The sequence below is a fragment of the Equus quagga genome, chromosome 11 (assembly GCF_021613505.1).
Source record: "Equus quagga isolate Etosha38 chromosome 11, UCLA_HA_Equagga_1.0, whole genome shotgun sequence".
NCBI classification, from domain to species: domain Eukaryota; kingdom Metazoa; phylum Chordata; class Mammalia; order Perissodactyla; family Equidae; genus Equus; species Equus quagga.
In genome coordinates this window covers 65,791,038-65,812,018 of record NC_060277.1, presented here as the reverse complement: position 1 = coordinate 65,812,018, position 20,981 = coordinate 65,791,038, and the positions used below count along the sequence as shown (strand labels likewise).

The window sequence follows — 20,981 nt, the reverse complement described above, 5'->3', positions numbered from 1 at the left end:
CTGACGTCATCGGTGGGCGCGTCTCCGGCTCCTCCCACCCGGCATGCTTAGCACCTCTGTGCTCCACTGCGGCCTCTGCCCCTCTTTCCGGAGCCGCTGTCTCTCTTCCGCAGTGACATCCTGTCTGACTTGCGTGCGACAGAGTGAGGGAGCTCAGGAGCTCATCCCAGCCAGCCTGGTTGTTAACTCCCTAAGCATCTTTCGATCTCTCTGATCTTGCTAAGCAGAGAGTAGTGTTTCCTCCTTAGTGCACCCGGAGTACATCATTCATACTTGTGTTATGGCCTTAACTCATTGCTGTAATTGTTGAACTGTTTCCCCGACTTGACTCTGAGTACCCGGAAGCCATACCCTATTTTTATTCTATTTATCTTTGCATTCCGGTATCTAGAACTGTGCTTCTTGCTAAATAAGAACTTGATAAATATTTGTGGGTCAACTAGTGAAGCCTCTGCTCTCCCTAATTCAGTCAACCAGCCAATCATTCCACAGCTTAGTAAGATGAGAAGAGAACAGAGTTCATGCAGCTATGTGCCAGGCTATACACTGTTCTGGCTCTGGGGATGTGGCAGCAAACAAACCAGATACAAATCCCTGCTCTCATAGAGTTTACCTTCTAGGAGGAGGAAACTGACAGTAAAAAAAAAAAAAAAAAAGGTAAAATGTGAAGAACGTTAGGAAAAGGTGCTATGGAAAGAGAAATAGGGAATGCAGAGGGTAGTGTGTCCCTTTTATACAGAGAAGACCTTACTGAAAAGGTGACTTTATAGTAAAAAATTGAAAGAGATGAAGGACTCAAATGATGGAGATCAAAGAAAAAGAATGGGTAGAGAAACAACAAGCACAAAGGCCCTGTGGTGGAAAGAAATGCAACGAAGTCAGTGAGGCTGGAGAGAAGGAGAAGAGATTAAAAAAGTAAAGTGAAAGAGGGGCATTTAAAGCCATTGTACACTTATAGCAGCTTCAAATTGTTTTTGAAGCAAGATAGAATAAACATTGATTATAATGACAAACACATGGCAAGCAACAGGATATTGGAGTATATGAGGAAGCCATTTGGTGTAAAACTGATTCAGCCTATCAGTTTTTTTTTCCAAAAGGGCCTGCCGTGGCCACTTAGCATGCATTGTATATCTGCTTTAAGCATTTGATATATCCCAAAGACAAGAACAAATGGCCTTAAGATAAAGATGCAACTTCCCCCACTTTGGCATTTCCTTAAGGATAATCATCCCTCCGTAGGCTAGGAATTGATTGCTGCACTCATCCCGTGACCACCCAGCTCCAGACAACTGACAGACTACCTGCTGTGTCCACTGAGACAGCAGACCTACTACCTGCTCTGTCCATCAATCGAAGTGCTAACAAAGCAATCTAGTGACTTGTTTTAAAAAGCACATTTCAATCATATGTGATACATGCTCTTTGATGATATAGAACCACTCTGTACACCCCCACTTCTTTGGTGTCCTTCCTTCCTCGGGGAAGGAAGGACCTGGGATAAACTAGTCCTCAGATCTGGCTCATAGTAAACTCACCCCAATTCTCATTTATAGATTGGTTATGGATTATGTTTGTCGACAATAATATAGTAAGTATAAACATTGTAGACAATAAGAATGCTCTAATCATTTAACAGGAAAATAAAGACTTTAATTCTACAAATTATGTATCCTTTAATTCACCTTTATGTTTATACAAGTTCTCTATTCCTTATTGCATGAACTAGTTATGCACTGCAGTGCCAAGTTCTTTATAAAGTGAATCTTTCTTTGCAGTTATTTCCCATTATTACATCAGAGATGTGTTCCTTTCCTTTCTAGCAAAACAACAATAATGAATCGCCCAGAAGAAGCTGAAACCTCTGTCTCACTCCACTTCAGCCACACTGGCCCCTTTGTTAGAATACCTGTCAAAGCCTACTCAAAGTCCCAAACCTAATCATTCGTTTTGCTCTTGGTATTTTCTCAACTCTGCAAGACTCTCTCTATTTATCAAATCCATGAAGATGTGCCCTATATCCTGGGATTTACTTTTGATAGTTCATAGGAGGAAGTGTTGAGTTTAGGCTACAGTGATCAGAGAAAGTTGTTCTGGATCCATCACCATCATCACCCTTGGTGTTATTTAAATGTCAGGTTAGGAGCTTAATCTGGCGGCAGCATACAGGAACAAATGAGAGGGGCACAAGAGAACTGGAGGCCTCTGAAGTAGATCAGTCTTGATTAAATAAGAGTTTTAAAGGAAAGTGGTGGTGGGAGGAAGATGTTAGGGACGCATGCAGAAGAGTATGATCTGTCACAGAGGGAGGGAAGTATGGAGGATTGGGAGCTGTCTCAGACCTGGTGATTTTGTCCTGGGGGCAGCTGGAGATATGGGACCAAAGTCAGGAGAGGGATCAGGACTAAAGGGATGAATCTGGAAGTCTCTATATGGAGGTGAAAGCTAAAACCTTACGGTACACTGGAAGTGCTAAAATGAGAAGGAGACAGGACCAGATAGATAGAGAGCTGAGCAAACTAAGTTTCCCAGAAGGAGCTGGAAGGCAGGTATTGGATGAAGCCAGGGTGTGCCTGGAGGGAAAGAAGCCAAGGACTGCTTGCATGTCAAGGATCAACATGTGGCATCTGTCAGAAGGGAGTCAGAGAGTATTTATTTCAACAGCCTGGAACCTTATACACCAAACAGGTAATAACTTATGTCTGGGGCAGGGCTGGAATTCGGGTGAGGCATCCAAGGGGCAAAAGCTTAAATTTAAGATTTTGAGGCACCCCCAGGTGCCTCACTTGCCTTAACCTAGTCTTGGCCCTGGGGAGGAGAATGTAATGGGAGAAGCAATGAGGATAAAGACTTTCACCTTTTCCTCTGAACATTTCTGTGTTGCTTGACTCACTACAAAGACCACTGGGCTTGGTATTGTGTTTGCCCTGGCATGCCACTCTGGCTTTCTTGCACTCAGGCTTCAGGCTAGGTTTGGCTAATGGGAGACAGAGACAGTTTGCACGGTGACACAAGGACAGGAGAAGAGAGAACCCAGTATTTATTCCCTTTCCCCCTCAACACTGTACTTGTGGGTTCCTTTGTCCTGTTGGAAGCCCTTCTTTTATGGCTCCACCTCTCTGCCAGCTGATAACACCATTCCCTCTCTTTTGCCCCTTCAAGCCTACAGTCAGTAACCACCTTCTGCTGTTGCTGGGCTCTGGGTGCCCCACTGTATTTTGTTGGTTCCCTTAATCCTGCCCACATCTCTGTAAATACACTCTATTAAATTCTTACTGATTAAGCCTTTTTGGGTGTGCCATCTGTTTTTCTGATAGGATCCTGATTAAGACAATCATGTATTAATGTATTATGAAGGTTTAAAAAAATGTACAAAAAATACATACACAGGGAGAAAGGGCTGTTTGAGTTACAAAACAAAGGAACAAGTCATTGTAATGATCCTCAGCTTCTGCATCTGTAAAACACGTTTCTTGCGAAGATCAAACGAGACTATGTAAAATGCCTTAATAGGTGCGCAATAAATATTTCCTATTATTATTGTTAGTGTAACTAGCAAGAATATGGAAATTAAGAAATATGGGGGCCAGCCCGAGGCGGAGCAGTTAAGTTCGCTAACTCTGCTTGGGGGGCCCAGGGTTTCACCAGTTCCAATCCTGGGCGACGACATGGCACGGCTCGTGGAGCCAGGCTGAGGTGGCATCCCACATGCCACAACTAGAAGGACTCACAACTAAAAATATACAACTATGTACCAGGGGGCTTTGGGGAGAAAAAGGAAAAATAAAATCTTAAAAAAAAAAAGAAATATCCCTCCCACTCTGCTGAGAATTAAATAAATTGGTTCATTCAGAAAAGGAAAAAGAGAAAGCAAGCAAGCCAAGGCAGTAAGGTTAGGGAAACTGAGTCCTGGACATGGAAAATGCTTCTCATTCCGTTTCCTGCATTCAAAGTATCTGTCTACGTCACAGCTTGCGCCGGCATACGAGAGGCGGGGACACGGAACTGACCGTATTTTCACAAACGTTAACCCAAGACATATTTGTGAGACTAAACCACCTGGGGTACAAACCTCTAAGTCTCCAAGGTCTAGGGCGGCGGCCGGGGCGGCGGCCAGGGCGGCGGCCAGGGCGGCCCCGCCCCCAGCGGGAGTGGGAGGGCGCAGCGGCCTCAGGTTACGCCTCTGCCCGCGGCGCACGCGGATGACGTGGGCAGCGCGCCACGATTCGAGGACCTCAGAGGCCTGGACAACGATTCCACGTGCGTATCGCTGCCGCGCCGCCGGGATCCTACTGCTTGCCGCACCCCTTCGCCACCCACCCCAAGCCTGATCCTGGCCGCTTTTGTATCCTTACCAGGCCGAACTGCGACCACTTGGGGCCCTCGTGTCTGCGTCCATTCGTGCTATCTCGCGCGAGTTCCACAGACGCCCGGCGGGGTGACCCCACGTAAACTCTGCCCCTCTTTCCCAGTTCATTCATTTAACCACCCAGAATATCTCTCGATCTCCTAGTTTATGTCATGCTAGTCATTGGCGATACAGTCCTGATGTAGACAACCGTGTCCCCGCGCTCTTGGAGCTTCTGTTTCACTGGGAATGATAGACGAAAACCAAATGTGATAATTCCTGTGAAGGAATTATGGTATGGAGGACACCTGTGAGGGTCTAACTTTGGAAAGGGTGATCAGCACGGAGTGGGAAGGCTGAGAAAGGGAGGAATCAAGACTGATCTGGCAGGAGCAGCATTTATGGAAATGAGGCCTGGCCTGAAAGGGTGACAGAGGCTGGTGAGTGATAGAGTCAAGAGTTTATTCAGTCAGTCAAGAAGTTTTAGATTTTTTCCTTTTTAAGCCCCAGCTATTGTTCTAAGCCTTGGTAATCCAATGGAGATAAAACAGCTATAGTCCATGCCAACGTGGAAATTTTGTTCTAGTGGGGAAGGTAGAGGTAAAAATAAAATTTCAGATAGTGATAAGTACTATACCTTATAGAAAATTAAAATAGGGCCATGTGATAGGGCTACTTCAGAGCCATAGGTCAAGGAAGTCCTTTCCCAGAAGGTGAGTTTCACCTAAAATGTAAATAACAACAAAGAGCTAGCCACGCAAATATCGGGGTCAGAGAAGCGCCCTCCAGAATTGAGCTTGGCAAGTCAGAGGAATTAAAAAAAGCCATTGTGGTGGTACATCGTGGGTGAGGGGAGTGGCATGAGATAGAGTTGGACTGGTAGTCAGTGGCCAGACCAGGTAAGTCTGGGTACTGAGTTGGAAGGTTATACCATGTGTGATGAGAACCCATGATTTCATTTATGCTGGCCTGTGACAAGTGGATTGTGGTTGGGGCAGAGGTGGAATCAGGGCTACTTAGTCAGGAGGCCAATGCATTAGTCCAAGTTAGTGATGGTGTGACTTGAACTAGAGTGATGGTAGCAGAGGTGAAAGAATGTGGACAGACTTGGGATGTGTTTGGAAATAGATTTGCTGATAGATTGGGTATAGAGAGGCTCAGGGAAAGAATTAAGGTTGACTCCTGTGTTTTTGGCTTGAGCAACTGGTTGGATGATGGTGGTATTTACTGAGATGGGGAAGACTGAGAGAACAGCAGGTCTGGAGAAACAATAAATCAAAGTTTTCGTTTTGACCAAACCAGGCTATCATCTGTGTCTATGAGACATCCATGTGGAGATGTTATGTAAGCATTTGAATGTACTAGTTTGAAGGTTCAAGGAGAATCAGGATTGAATAAAGTTATGGAGTCTGCTGGCAGATAGTAACTCGAATAATATGAAATTACCATTTTTGGTCAAAATGGTTGAATGCTGGCAACTTCGTTGATTCAGTCTATTGGATGGTATTTAAAGCCACAGGTCTGAATGAAGTCCCTTAGGAAGAGCATGTAGAGAGAAGAGAACAAAGGACAGAGCCCTGGGCACCCAACATTTAGAGGTGGAGTGGAAGAGTAGGAACCAGCACAGGTGACTGAGAAGGAGCAACCAGAAGATAGATAGAGGAGTATCAGGAGAGTATTCTCATTTGACTTTACCAGCCAGGCCCTGTCCAGCTCATGCCGCAGGTTTATGCTTAGATGCCGGTTCTCCCACGAAGTCTTTCCAGACTCCTGTAGTGCTAGGTTGATACCCACAGTCCCTTGGCCTTAACCACACTTGACTGGAAATGTCTGGGTACTTACCTGTCTCCCTCAATAAAATGTAAGCTCTCTGAGGGCAGAAATGCTTTCTATCTTGTTCACAGCTGTGTTCCTAAGACCTTATCTGGGGCCCAGCAAAGTGCAGGCGCTCAAGGAAAACATGTCAAAGATGCACCTGTACATCCCGATCCCACATTTTACAGGATTAGTTAACACCACCCCCCCAAGGTTACATTTTTCGGGTTACCTTGTCTCTCTGAACACCCCTATGACTTTGCCCCACCCCATCCCTAATGCCTTCAAAGCCTCATCTGTCCTTGAAACTTGAAGTCTGTTCAACAGATAGGCTATACTTAATATAATTTTTTAGGAACCCGGCTCATCTCTCCAGCAAGGGACACTTGCAGAGATGTCCTCAGTCCTTCACTTCTATGTCCGTCCCTCTGGCCATGAGGGGGCAGCCTCTGGACACACTCGAAGGAAGCTGCAGGGGAAACTGCCAGAGCTGCAGAGCATCACAACTGAGCTGTGCTACAACGTGAACTGGACAGGTTGGGCCAGGTATTGGATTCTTGTGGGAGGTACCCCAGGGCCAGGGGCAGTGGATCAAGGTGTCCTTATCCTGTCTCCCTGCAGCGGAGTCCCTCCCAAGCGCTGAGGAGATGAAGAAGCTGATGTGGTTATTTGGCTGCCCCTTGTTATTGGATGATGTTGCTCAGGAGTCCTGGCTCCTTCCTGGCTCCAGTGACCTGCTTCTGGAGGTTGGGCCCAGGCAAGTGTCAGCCTGGGGCAACTCTTTCCATGTTCCGAGGCATATCATCCCTTCCACACACACCCCTCACCCCCTCCACTCTCATTTCTCTTCTTCCTCCTCTTGTGATCCTTGGGGGATTTGCTTTTCCTTCATCCTACTCCCTGCCTAGAAAGCTATGTACACCCCTTCCCTATGTGGGAAGATGTCTTTGAAGACTGAACTAGCTCCCAGGTATGTTCTGGAAGTAAGACAGATTGTATTCTGAGAAGGTGAAATCAAAGCATTTTGATGCTAGAAGGACAGGTATTATTTGATTTGAACGACCCTTGAAAGCAGGTTTCTTCATGCCCAGATCTGAGGCTGGAGGCCAATGGTGAGGTGGCTAGAGGTGAGAGGTTAGCTGGACAGTCGTGGGCAGGATCCACCTTCTCAGCTGGGGCTCTCAGGTCTTAACCATGTGGCCCACTCCTCAGGCTGAACTTCTCCACCCCAACATCTACCAACATCGTGTCAGTGTGCTGGGCCGCTGGGCTGGGGGCTGTGGATCGTGTGGAGACTACCCGGCGCTACCTGCTCTCGGTGAGGTGGTGGGCAATCAGCGGGAGATCAGGAGGAAGTGGGCCAGAGATAAGAGATTAGGTCCTAAACAGGGTAATAATGGGGGAAATGGGGAAGAGCTCCTGGCTTTAGGCCTGCCCTGTTTGCAGGTTGTTCACTTCCTGGGACCACCTGGTCAAGGAGTGAATGGGACAGAAATCCAGCCTGTTCTCCCATTACTAATCTGTGCGTCCTGACATGGACTCATACCTGGAAGGGACATCTTTTCTTAATCTAAACAAAGGTGCTATATAGGCTAGCAGTGGGCTGGCGCCGCGTGAGTTGGAGGACCGAGGGTACATCATTTTGTCTGTTCTTCAACTCCCCATCCCTTGCCCTCTGTGTCTCTGCCCTTAGTTTGCCCACCCCCCTTCAGCTGAGATGGAGGCCATTGCTGTGGCTACCCTGCATGACCGGATGATGGAGCAGCACTTCCCCCATCCTATCCAGAGCTTCTCCCTTGGGAGCATCCCAGTACCACTCAACGGCCCTATCAACATACTGACCGAGGGCCGGCCTGCCCTGGAGAAAGCCAACCAGGAACTAGGTAAGCAGGGGTCCCTGTGAGGAAGGCCCAGGCTAGGCTAGGAGGGGTGCTGAGACCTGGGATATGGTGACATGAGTCCCACTGTCAGCTCTTTCTGGGTTTGTCTCCTAGGTCTGGCTCTAGACTCCTGGGACCTAGATTTCTATACCAAGCGCTTCCAGGAGCTACAGCGGAACCCCAGCATCGTAGAGGCCTTCGACTTGGCTCAGTCCAACAGGTGGGGAGGAATGGAGACGTTCTGATGTCTGAGCCCATGGAGGTTGGAAGGGAAGGCCATAGGAACTAGCCTTCATGGCTCTCTCTTGGCTTAAGAGCCTCCCTGAGTCTGTTGAGCGCCTGGGATCCCCAGATGGCTGGTAGCCTACATTCAAATCTTGGTTTTATCTTTACTTTGAATCTGGACATTCACAGTGACACAGTGTTTGAAGATTATGACTTTATGGAATATATCTGGACATATTATCTAAATATGAGTTGGCTGTAACTCTGCTGTTAATGCTGGTAAGACATGGCAAGAGCTGGGACTGGGCCCAGTGGTGCAGCGGTTAAGTTTGCATGTTCTGCTTCGGCAGCCCAGGGTTTGCCAGTTTGGATCCCGGGTGCGGACATGGCACCGCTTGGCAAGCCATGCTGTGGCAGGCATCCCACATATAAAGTAGAGGAAGACGGACATGGATGTTAGCTTAGGGCCAGTCTTCCTCAGCAAAAAAGAGGAGGATTGGCAGCAGATGTTAGCTCAGGACTAATCTTCCTCCAAAAAAAAAAAAAAGACATGGCAAGGGCTGAGAAATGACCCCATGTTTCTGCCCTGCCTTCCCCTCCCCGTGTCACCCCCTGCAGCGAGCATAGCCGACACTGGTTCTTCAAGGGCCGACTCCACGTGGATGGGCAGGAACTGGCACACTCACTGTTTGAGTCCATCATGAGCACCCAAGCCTCTTCAAACCCCAACAACATCCTCAAGTTCTGTGACAATAGCAGGTAGGCTGGGGTCACCTCAGGCTCAGGGGAGGGGAGGCCTGAGGCCCTGATGGGGTAAGCACAGATCCCAGAAAGGAAGCAAGGTCCCGAAAGGATGTGTCTACAGTGCAATCCAGGGGGAGGAGGTCCAATTCCTACGGCCTGAGGACCCCACACAGCCAAGCCGCTTCCAGCAACAGCAGGGGCTGAGACACGTGGTCTTCACAGCAGAGACACACAACTTCCCCACAGGTGAGCTGGGTCCCCGGGAGGGATAGGTGAGATCAGAGTAGGGTAGGGCGAAGGTCCCAGGCCCCCGGGTTGGGCCTGGGAAGAACAATCAGGTAGGCCAGTTGGCCTTATTTTCAATGAGCTAGTCAGAGCTGAGATTTGTCTCTTCAATACCTGTATCTCTCCCCGCTTTCTTCACAGGAGTAGCCCCCTTCAGCGGTGCAACCACAGGCACAGGGGGCCGTATCCGAGATGTCCAGTGCACAGGCCGCGGGGCCCACGTGGTAGCTGGCACTGCTGGCTATTGCTTTGGAAACCTGCACATCCCAGGTCCCATCTCTTTCTTCTCTACCATCTCTCCTTCCAGATTCCTTGTCTTGGCACGCACCGAACACTTTGATCTCTTAGGTCAAAGGGCCATCCTGGTTACCTTTTCTTGAGAGGGAGGGCTCTAGAGTAGCTGACCTTTCACTGACCATGGTCATGAGGACTGTAGGCCAGGGGAGAGCCAGGTCACCACACTGGCTTTGCACACCGCAATTTTCTTTATAAACTAGCATCGTCTCAGCAAGAAAACAGGATATTGGGTCAGTCTTATGACCATCACCTGCCACCAAAATCTAGTTTCTTAGAAAACCTTAAGAAGTGATCCCAAGAGTCAGAGGGGAGGCTGGTGTGGGAGCTGGGGAGCAAGACCAATACTTTATTGCAGGCTTTATGCTTTCCTAAAACAGAACTTCCCAAAATGAAATATTCCACCTACACAGGTGGTCCTTGGTGCTTAGACTCTTCCTGAAGGACTCTGGCTCCTCTGTCTTTCATCTTTACAGTGCATCCAACTTTCTCCTTCCCTGCCCAGGTTACACTCTGCCCTGGGAGGATCCGAGCTTCCAGTATCCTGGGAACTTTGCCCAGCCTCTGGAGGTTGCCATTGAGGCCAGTAATGGAGCTTCTGACTACGGCAACAAGTTTGGGGAACCAGTGCTGGCCGGTGAGGCTGGGGGGAGTAGGGGATAATGGACACCTAGTCCTGAGGTGGGGTGGGGTGTGTGACTGAGTGAGCGCTGCGGGCACTGAGTGACTGGACCCTATCCCCTCTCCTTGTGCTATTCGTGCTTCAGGCTTCGCCCGCTCCTTGGGCCTCCAGCTCCCAGACGGCCAGCGGCGTGAGTGGATCAAGCCCATCATGTTTAGTGGGGGCATTGGGTCCATGGAAGCTGAGCACGTGAGCAAGGAGCCCCCAGAGCCAGGTAAGAGCCTGCCGCCTTTCTCCAGATGCAGCCGGCTTTCTCCCTAGCACGTGGCACTTGCAGGAGGGGAATTTAAAGGACACTTGAGTGGTTAGTTTTTAATCTCTGAGCTCATGTCTCTTCTCTCCAGTACAGGTTTCCAGGGCAGGACAGGTGGGGCGGTCTCAGTCTGTGCTGTTGTCGTGTCCTCCCTGGTTTACTTCCGCGTGGCAGGGGCCCACCCTGCTAAATCAAAGCAGCCACTGTTTCTTCAGCACCTGCCGTCTGCCAGCGGCTTTTATCTGCCAGCTCAGTTCAGTTGGGCAAACATTTACTGAGCCCCCGGAGCTGGGCACTATACTAGGTGCCATGGTGGAATCAAGATAAAGGCCAGGTTCCACTTACTGAATAGGTGACCCAGTCACATGATTCAGAATTTAAAAGGCAAGAAAGGTTATACAGCGAACACTCCTTCCTCTACTTCCCGCCACTCGGTTTCCCTCCTTAGAGATAACCGTTGTTAATCGGTTACTTTTGTACTCTACCAGAGGTATTTCCTGCATGTATCAACAGCCCCTTATGTATATTGGTCCCTTTTGAAAAATAAATAACATACGTATACACTTCTTTTTTTTAATAACCACTTTATCGAGATGTAATTCATATGCCATAACGTTCACCCTTTTAAAATGTAAATGTATAAGTCAGTGGTTTTTAATACTACATTAAAAGTTGGGCGTTGATCACCACTAATTCCAGAACATTTTCATCACCCCAGAGGGAAACCCCATCCCCATCAGCAGTCCGTCACCATCCCCCTCCTCTGGCAATCACTAATCTACTATGGATTTGCCTGTTCTGGACATTTCATATAAATAGAATCACGCAATATGTAGCTTTTTGGGGCTGGCTTCTTTCACTTACCATAACGTCTTCAAGGTTCATCCCTTTTGTAGTATGTATTAGTACTTCATTCCTGTTTATGGTGGAGTAATATTCTATTATATAGACATATCACATTTTACTTATACATCAATCGATAAACATTTGAGTTGTTTCTACTTTTTGGCTATTATGGATAACGCTGCTATAAACATTTGTGTACGAGTTTTTCTATGTACCTATGTTCTCATTTCTCTTGGGTATGTAACTAGGAGTGGAATTGTTGGGTCACATGGTAACTATGCTCAACTTTTTGAAAAGCTGCCAGACTGTTTGCCAAAGCATCTGTGCCATTTTACATTCCCCCCAGCAGTGAATGAGGGTTCCAGTCTCTTCACCTCCTCGTCAACACTCGTTATTATCTGTCTCTTTGCTTATAGCCATTGTAGTGGTTATGAAGTAGGATCTCATTGTGGTTTTGATTTGCATTTCCCTGATGACTAATGATGTTGAGCATCTTTTCCTATGGTTGTTGGCCATTTGTATATCTTACTTGGAGAAATGTCTGTTTGGATCCTTTGCCCCTTTTTAAATTGGGTTATTTGTCTTTTTTTGTGGAGTTGCAAGAGTTCTTTATATATTCTGGATACTAGACCCTTATCAGATAGATACATGGTTTGCAAATATTTTCTCCCATTCTTTAGATTGTCTTTTTACTTTCTTCGTGGTGTTCTCTGAAGCTCAAACATTTTTAATTTTGGTAAAGTCCAGTTTATCTATTTTTTTCTTTTGTTGCTTGTGGTTTTGGTGTCATGACTAAGAAATCATTGCCTAAGCCAAGGTGACAAAGGTTTACTCGTATGTTTTCTTGTAATACTTTTGTAGCTTTTAGCTCTTACATTTAGGTCTCTGATACATTTTTTATTAATTTTTTTTTTTTTGGTGAAGTAGGGGTCCAACTTCATTCGTACACATGTGGCTATCCAGTTGTCCTAACACGACCTTTTGAAAAGACTATTCTTGTCCTATTGAATTGTCTTGGAACTCCTGTCAAAAATCACTTGTCCAGGGGCCAGCCCCATGGCCGAGTGGTTAAATTTGCGTGCTCCACTTCAGCGGCTCAGGGTTTTGCCAGTTCCAATCCTGGGCACGGACATGGCACTGCTCATCAAGCCATGCTGAGGCGGCATCCCACATGCCACCACTAGAAGGACCCACAACTTAAAATACACAACTATGTACTTGGGTCTTTGGGAAAAAAAGGAAAAATAAAATCTTTAAAAAAAAAAAAAAAGAAATCAATTGGCCATAAATGTATGGGTCCATTTATGAACTCACAGTTCTGTTCCATTGATCTATATACCATACTGTCCTTATGCTACTACCACACTGTCGTGATTATTGTGCATTTGAATTAAGTTTTAAAAACAGAGGGGCCAGCCCGGTAGTGCAGCGGTTAAGTTCGCAGGTTCCGCTTCTCAGCGGCCCGGGGTTCGCTGGTTCGGATCCCGGGTGCACACATGGCACCACTTGGCAAAAGCCATGCGGTGGTAGGCGTCCCACGTATAAAGTAGCGGAAAATGGGCATGGATGTTAGCTCAGGGCCAGTCTTCCTCAGCAAAAAGAGGAGGATTGACAGTAGTTAGCTCAGGGCTATCTTCCTCCAAAATAAAAAAATAAAATAAAAGCAGAAAGTATGAGTCCTCCAGTTTTGTTCTTTTTCAAGATTCTTTTGGCTGTTCTAGGTCTCTCACGTTTGCATACAAATTTTAGGATCAGCTGATCACTTTCTGCAAAAAAGACATCTGAGATTTTTTTTTCCAAAGACTTTTTTATTTTTCCTTTTTCTCCCCAAAGCCCCCCGATACATAGCTGTGTATTTTCAGTTGTGGGTCCTTCCAGGTGTGGCATGTGGGATGCTTCCTCAGCGTGGTCCCATGAGCGGTGCCGTGTCCGCGCCCAGGGCCCGGACCGGGGAAACCCTGGGCCGCTGAAGCGGAGCGTGCGAGCTTAACCACTCGGCCATGGGGCCAGCCCCACATCTGAGATTTTGACAGGGATTGCATTGACTCTGCAGATCGCTTTGGGGAGTGCTGCCGTCATAACAGTGTTAAGTCTTTCAATCTATGAACATGGGATCTCTTTCCATTTGTTTAGGTCTTCTAAGATGTCTTGTGGTTTTCTGTGTAGTTTTCTTGCACTTATATTGTTAAATTTATTCCCTTTTATTTCTTTTTGATGCTATTGTAAACGGTATGCATACTTCTCTACCTTACTTTGTTCACTTAGTAATCTATCTTGGAGATCATTTCGTATTGATGAAATCATGTTAGTTATGTGCTGCATAACAATGGACCACATATAGGACAGTGGTCCCATAAGATTAGTACCATACAGCCTAGGTGTGTAGTGTGCTATACCATCTATGTTTGTGTGAGTACACGCTGATGTTTGCACAGTGACGAAGTTGCCTAACAACACGTTTCTCAGAATGCACCCCTATTCATATGTAATTCTCTTTTGTGGTGGTGTAGTGTTTCATTATATGGCTGTACCATAATTTATTTCATCAGTTCTCTGTTGTTAGCATTTAGGTTATTTCCTATTTTTGGTAATATAAATAATGCTTCAGTAATTTTGTACATAGGTCATTTTGTACCTGTGCAGATAAATCTGGAGAATAAATTCCTCGAAGTGTATTTACTCAATCAAAGAATATATGTATTTGTAATTTCGCTTGCTCTCCCCTAATATCAGCTTCCCTTCGTCTCACACTTCTTCAGTGGCTTTCCCTGTGTTCTGATTCTGCCCTCCTTCCTGGCAGGCATGGATGTTGTAAAGGTTGGGGGTCCTGTCTACAGGATTGGAGTTGGAGGTGGAGCTGCTTCGTCTGTGCAGGTAAGTGGAGACATCTGCACATGCAGACGCCATGATACTGCCAGGCCCCGTGCGTGGGTCAGGTATGAGCTCCCAATCTCCCTGAGCTGAGCTATGCCATGTGTTCCTCCAGGTGCAGGGAGACAACGCCAGTGACCTGGACTTTGGGGCTGTGCAGCGGGGAGACCCAGAGATGGAACAGAAGATGAACCGTGTGATCCGGGCTTGTGTGGAGGCCCCCATGGGAAACCCCTTCTGCAGCCTCCATGACCAGGGTGCTGGTGGCAATGGTGAGAGAAGGGGTTGGGACAAGGAACTGGACCTACCTGGTCTCCTGCCAGGTTTGGTTTAGGGAGAGGTATCAAGGGTCCACAGCCGCCCACCCAGCTCTGGGTCCCAGACTCCACCCCCTGTACATTCTGGACAGGCTCAGGCTTGGGGTGATAGGAGCCTGCTCCCATGGGGTGGTTGTTGGTGAGGGTGCAGCAGCGATTCAAGCAGGGAGACACAGAATCAGGGGCTCCTTTGGAGGCTGAGGATTGCCCTTTGTTTGCCTGGTGCTGATCATGGTCAGATCACCACCTCTCCCGGCAACCCTCTCACCAGGCAACGTCCTGAAGGAGCTGAGTGACCCCGCGGGAGCCGTCATTTACACCAGCCGCTTCCAGGTAGGTCTCATCCCCTGAAGTCTGGCTATCTCCCAACCCCTGCCAGACATAGCTGGCCCCACCCATCTTCCCCCACTCCCAGCAAGAACATGAAACTTGGAGCACCCACTGACCCTTCTCCTTCCTCCTTCCCCGTGGATGTGCAGCTCGGGGATCCGACCCTGAACGCCCTGGAAATCTGGGGGGCTGAGTACCAGGAGTCGAATGCACTTTTGCTGAGGCCCCCCCACCGGGACTTCCTCAGTCGTGTCAGCACCCGGGAACGCTGCCCAGCTTGCTTTGTGGGCACCATCACTGGAGACAGGAGAGTGAGTTGGCCCGGGGAGTCGGCAGCAGACACTGGATGGGCCTGAGCTCCTTGTGTACAGGCTGGAGGGAGAGCTGTCAAGGGAAAGAGATGAGAGGAGGATGGGAGATGGCGGCACACATGTGTGGCCTCACTAGGACTCACTAGGGAAAGCCAAACAGGTGGAAAGAACATTTCTGCCCTGCTTTCTAGAAGTGTTTCCTATTGGTATTCACAGTCTCATTCCCTCTGGGCGGTGTCCCTGTGGTCTGTAGATAGTGCTGGTGGATGATCGGCAGTGTCCTGTGGAAGGAGATGGCCAGGGGGATGCCCCTCCAACCCCACCAACCCCTGTGGACCTGGAGCTGGATTGGGTGCTGGGCAAGATGCCTCGGAAGGTATGTGGGGGTGGGAGGGAAGGCTGGTTCCTCCCTTCTCTGGCCCAGCTCTTCAGACACCCTCTACCCTGGGTGTGCTCAGTCCCCTGAGTCCCCAGCCCTCCCTTGGCCTCACATCCTCATCACCATCTGTGTTGCAGGAGTTCTTCCTCCAGAGGAATCTCCCGGTGCTGCAGCCTCTGGCCTTGCCCCCGGGGCTGAGCGTGCGCCAGGCTCTGGAGCGGGTCCTGAGGCTGCCTGCCGTGGCCAGCAAGCGCTACCTCACCAACAAGGTCCTCCCTGCACCCCTGCTCTGCCCCCTCAGCCCTCTGCCCCCTTCCCTCTGCTCACCTACCCCTGGCCTCCCGCTCTTGGGGACTGTTGTGGGGGTTCACCAGGCCCAAGGGAGAAGTGGCAGGGGCAGAACAACCACCTTGATGGCCTGGTCCCTGCTGCCCACTCTCTGAGTCTTGTTTTTATGTTCCTGGTGAGCCAGGCCTCCTACTGCCCTGGTGTCCCTGTCCCTTGGCTTCTTACCAACCCCACCTGGTTCTGCAGGTGGACCGCTCTGTGGGTGGCCTGGTGGCGCAGCAGCAGTGTGTTGGGCCCCTGCATACCCCTCTGGCAGACGTGGCGGTCGTGGCACTGAGTCACCAGGAGCTCATAGGGGCCGCCACAGCCCTGGGAGAGCAGCCAGTTAAGAGCCTATTGGACCCCAAGGTCGCTGCCCGGCTGGCCGTGGCCGAAGCCCTCACCAACCTGGTGTTCGCTCTGGTCACTGACCTCCGGGTGAGTCCCCTGCAGCTTCTGCCCTGGAGCCCCAGGCCTTTGGGACATGTCCACATCCACCATTTACTTACCCCTCCTGCCCTTCATGCTTGTGACCCCCAGCCCCTCTGCCTGTACCCTGGACTCTGCACATCTCTCTTCTTTCTCTAATGCTGAGTCTCCACCACCTCCCAGGATGTGAAGTGCAGTGGGAACTGGATGTGGGCAGCCAAGCTCCCAGGAGAGGGTGCAGCTCTGGCTGACGCCTGTGAGGCCATGGTGGCAGTGATGGCGGCCCTGGGTGTGGCAGTTGATGGTGGCAAGGACTCTCTCAGCATGGCTGCCCGGGTTGGCTCTGAGACCGTGCGGGCTCCTGGTGAGGTCTGGGGGCCATGGGGAGAGGGGCAGGACCTGCAGGGCTGGGCTGGTGCCCTACTCTCTTACACCTTGCTCCTCAGGATCTCTGGTCATCTCAGCCTATGCTGTCTGTCCAGACATTACAGCCACTGTGACCCCAGACCTCAAGTGTCCTGGAGGGAGAGGTATGAGTTTCTCCTCCAAAACCCCCCACTGCATTGTGTATGCAGAGCCAGGTCCTTTGTTTGGGGTCTGCTTTGTGGGTGCTGGCCCCCTCATCTGGGCACTGGGGCTGTGGTACTTTCTGGGACTTGTGGTCTGGGTATCTCGCCACATGCTGGGAACTTCAGTGCTCCTGAGCATTCATCTCCCCTCACCCCTTCCCTGTCTCCCCAGGCCATCTGCTCTATGTCCTCCTGAGTCCTGGGCACCACCGGCTGGGGGGTACAGCTCTGGCCCAGTGCTTCTCCCAGATTGGTGAGCAGCCTCCCGATCTGGACCTTCCGGAGAACTTGGTGCGTGCCTTCAGCATCACCCAGGGGCTGCTGAAAGGTGAGTGAGGCCCTGGGGCAGACGGCGCTTGTGGCTGACATGTGGCAGGCATTCTCCAGCTGAGCATGTGAGGGTGGGCCAGGAGGGACTGGCTGCCCTTCTCTCAGTTCTCTGAATGTGCCCATATTCTCACACACACTACTGACTCTCCAGAAGAGGGGCGGGGCCACCAGGTTTGGGCCCCGAGGTTGTTGAGCTTTTTTCTCCTTCCTCCAGACCGCCTCCTCTGCTCCGGCCATGATGTCAGCGACGGGGGTCTCATCACCTGCCTGCTAGAGATGGCCTTTGCTGGGAATTGTGGAATAGAGGCAGATGTGCCTGCCCCTGGGGTCAACGGTGAGGAGCCCAGGGTCTAGACTTGGGCCTGGGCTGCCTGCCCCACCCTGCAGGCCCCACGCCCTGTTAAAGAACGGAGTGTCCCCAGCCCCTTTTCCCCTGAGACCCTTGCTGTCTGCTCTGACTGCTGAGCAAGATGACACCCACTGTTCCTGACTGCACCCCTCTGAAACCTTCACATACCCTGATGCCACATCCTTGGTCCCACTCTCCCAGGCCTCCCCCAACCCGTGATCCCTGCCTCCACTCCCTCAACCCTCGGCCATACTCTCCTGACTCCAACCTCTGAGTCCCTGGCAGTATTCTAGTCACCCTGATGCCCACATTGCTCTCCTAGCGCTGCCTGTGCTGTTTGCCGAGGAGCCAGGCCTGGTGCTGGAGGTGCAGGAGCCAGACGTGGCTCAAGTGCTGAAGCGTTACCAGGATGCAGGCCTCCACTGCCTGGAGCTGGGCCACACGGGCGATGCCGGGCCCCACGCCATGGTGAGGAAGTGAAGAACAGGCTGAGCTTCACCTCTGCCAGCCTTGGAGGGGGCCCAGCTTGGGTGTCCTTACTCTTGGCCCTGATAGATTTGCGCCTCTCTCTAGGTCCGGGTGTCAGTGAATGGGGCTGTGGTTCTGGAGGAGCCTGTTGGGCAGCTGCGAGCCCTCTGGGAAGAGACGAGTTTCCAGCTGGACCGGCTGCAGGCAGAGCCGAGCTGTGTGGCTGAGGAAGAACAGGGGCTGAGGGAGCGGACAGGGCCCAGCTACTGCCTGCCCCCCACCTTTCCCAAAGCTTCCGTGCCCCGCGAGCCTGGTGAGGGAATGTGCACAGAAGCTTGGCTTCCTGGGCACTTTGGGCCGGGATGCCCTGGCCTGCCCTGGAAAAGGTGTCTAGGGGGTTGGGATGGAGCAGTAGCCCTCTGGCGCAGAGACACTCCTTCTTCTCCCCGCAGGAGGTCCCACCCCCCGAGTCGCCATCATGCGAGAGGAGGGCAGTAACGGAGACCGGGAGATGGCTGATGCCTTCCACTTGGCTGGGTTTGAGGTGAGCAGGGTGGCTGGCAGAGCTGGGGCTGGGCCTTGGGCTATTTGTCCTCTGACACTTCCCCTCCCCACCCTGCCAGGTGTGGGATGTGACCATGCAGGACCTCTGTTCTGGGGCAATCGGGCTGGACACATTCCGCGGCATAGCCTTCGTGGGTGGCTTCAGCTTCGCAGATGTCCTGGGCTCTGCCAAAGGTGGGTGTGCAGGCTTCTGCCCACTGCCACCCTCACACATTCCTGAAGAGGTGCCTTAGCTCCCTTCTTCCTTGACTGAGAATTGGCGTCTCACCTCCACAAGGCCGGGGGAGAGGGAGTGCTTTCATTCTGGGCCAGATGCCAACAGAAGGCCTCCTGCAGGTAACTTAAATGAGGCAGGTGACTGCGTGGCACTCTGCCAACCTGGAGGGGACATGCCCTTTCTAAAGGGGTAGCTGCTACTCAACTCCAGCAGATTGTCCTGTTGCAAAGCTGGCTTAGCATGGCCAGGTCTTTCTGGTTTTCAAGAGAAGCCAAAAATCCAGATTTTTATATGAAATCATATGTTTAAATCTTAGGCAACTAAATAAAAATTTTGAAAATGTGCTGCTGGCCAAGCAAAAAACTTATTATGGGGCCATTTCCTGGCCCAGGTGTTGATAACATCTGATTTAAGCAGATAAACCCATTTCTTTCTTCGAATTTTCCCAAGCTCTGCAGGGCAGTGCAGTCCTGGGGGAGTGTAACAGTGCCTGCGGGGATGGCAGAGCAGCCAACTCCTTCATTCCAGGTCTCACCCCAACTTCCCTGTTCCCTCCTAGGGTGGGCGGCTGCGGTGACCTTTCATCCACAGGCCGGGGCTGAGCTGAGGCGCTTCCGGAAGCGGCCAGACACCTTTAGCCTGGGCGTGTGTAACGGCTGTCAGCTGCTGGCTCTGCTGGGCTGGGTGGGAGGCAATCCCAATGAGGAGGCAGGGGAGATGGGCCATGACTCCTGGCCAGCCCAGCCCGGCCTCCTGCTGCGCCACAACCTGTCTGGGCGTTATGAGTCTCGCTGGGCCAGTGTGCGCGTGGGGCCTGGGCCGGCCCTGATGCTGCGAGGGATGGAGGGAGCCGTGCTGCCTGTGTGGAGCGCCCATGGAGAAGGTCAGGATCTGGAGAGGCAGCGGGAAGGGTCTGAGGGCGGGGGTGGGTGGAGGGCATGAAGGAACTTTGCTCTCATTCCCCTTCTTCCCTCCCAGGTTACATGGCATTTTCTTCTCCGGAACTGCAAGCCCAGATTGAGGCCAAGGGCTTGGCTCCACTGCACTGGGCAGACGATGACGGGAACCCCACAGAACAGTACCCTCTGAATCCCAATGGGTCCCCAGGGGGCGTGGCTGGCCTCTGCTCCCTTGATGGCCGCCACCTGGCTCTCATGCCTCACCCTGAGCGGTCTGTGAGACCTTGGCAATGGGCATGGCGACCCCCACCATTTGACACTCTGACCACCTCCCCCTGGCTCCAGCTCTTCATCAATGCCCGAGAGTGGACCCGGGAAGGAGGCTGCTGAGCAGGCCAGGGAGGCTCACCTGGGCCTCATGCTTTGTCCCCAGTGTGTCTGCTGCCCTCTCCCTCGCCTCATGTTACTTCCAAATGTGTCTTGGACAGACAAGAACCAAAAAACCTCAGCTAATTTTATTAATCTGCCCGCTTATTTTTTATTTTTTTTATTGAGGTCATATTGATTTATAACATTGTATAAAGGTCAAGTGTACATTATTATATTTCAGTTTCTGTATAAACTACATCGTTTTCACCACCAAGTCTAGTTTTTATCTGTCACCATACGTATCTGCACCTTTATCCCTTTTGCCCTCCCCCCACCCCCTTCCCCTCTGGTAACCAACCTATTCTCCTTATCTATGTGTTTGTTTATCTTCCACATATGAGTGAAATCATACGCTATTTGTCTTTGTCTGAGTTATTTCGCTTAACAATCTGCCCACTTTTTTATTGTTAATCTTATGCTATTGGATCTGTTTTCTGTTCTGCTGCTGCAACATGTTTTGTCCTTCATGAGCCCAGGAAGCAGCCTGTGTTTCGGAGAACAGGCTGCAGTGGAAAATTAGGATGCGGGGGGAGGAGGGGCTTGCATTGCCCCGCTTCACCTCACCCAGCGGCCACCACATTGTGCCTCGGGTCACTCATTTGGGCTTAGAGGCATATTTTCTGCCCCCTTCCTCATCATTAGGTTTTAGGGAATGGGGAATAGAAAAGTGTGCAAGTCAGGACTTCAGCATTCTCATGTGGAAAACAGCAGAAGCTTTCCAGATTTCTCTTTTAAAATGCAATGCTTGGGGGCCGGCCCGGTGGCGCAGTGGTTAAGTGTGCCTGTTGCACTTCTTGGCGGCCTGGGGTTCACTGGTTCC

At 50.5% G+C, this 20,981-nt stretch overlaps 1 protein-coding gene across 2 annotated transcripts; it reads left to right on the top strand.

Annotated features, from left to right (window-relative positions):
- Nucleotides 1–4,155: 4,155 nt before the first annotated feature.
- Nucleotides 4,156–20,371, top strand: PFAS (phosphoribosylformylglycinamidine synthase). Of its 2 annotated transcripts, none has more exons than XM_046677526.1 (28): nucleotides 4,156–4,260; nucleotides 6,519–6,699; nucleotides 6,785–6,920; nucleotides 7,376–7,481; nucleotides 7,857–8,046; nucleotides 8,158–8,263; nucleotides 8,887–9,027; nucleotides 9,134–9,258; nucleotides 9,439–9,567; nucleotides 10,097–10,228; nucleotides 10,359–10,487; nucleotides 14,173–14,246; nucleotides 14,359–14,515; nucleotides 14,832–14,893; nucleotides 15,040–15,201; nucleotides 15,455–15,577; nucleotides 15,718–15,849; nucleotides 16,115–16,345; nucleotides 16,520–16,700; nucleotides 16,783–16,866; nucleotides 17,078–17,233; nucleotides 17,450–17,569; nucleotides 17,907–18,052; nucleotides 18,158–18,365; nucleotides 18,505–18,596; nucleotides 18,676–18,790; nucleotides 19,393–19,716; nucleotides 19,812–20,371. In XM_046677526.1, the coding sequence occupies exons 2-28, from the start codon at nucleotides 6,558–6,560 to the stop codon at nucleotides 20,120–20,122; spliced, it is 4,014 nt and encodes a 1,337-aa protein (XP_046533482.1). In that variant the 5' UTR covers nucleotides 4,156–4,260; nucleotides 6,519–6,557; the 3' UTR covers nucleotides 20,123–20,371. The 2 variants fall into 2 exon arrangements, with proteins under 2 accessions (XP_046533482.1, XP_046533480.1); XM_046677524.1 differs by lacking the exon at nucleotides 4,156–4,260 and adding an exon at nucleotides 4,280–4,788.
- Nucleotides 20,372–20,981: the final 610 nt, after the last annotated feature.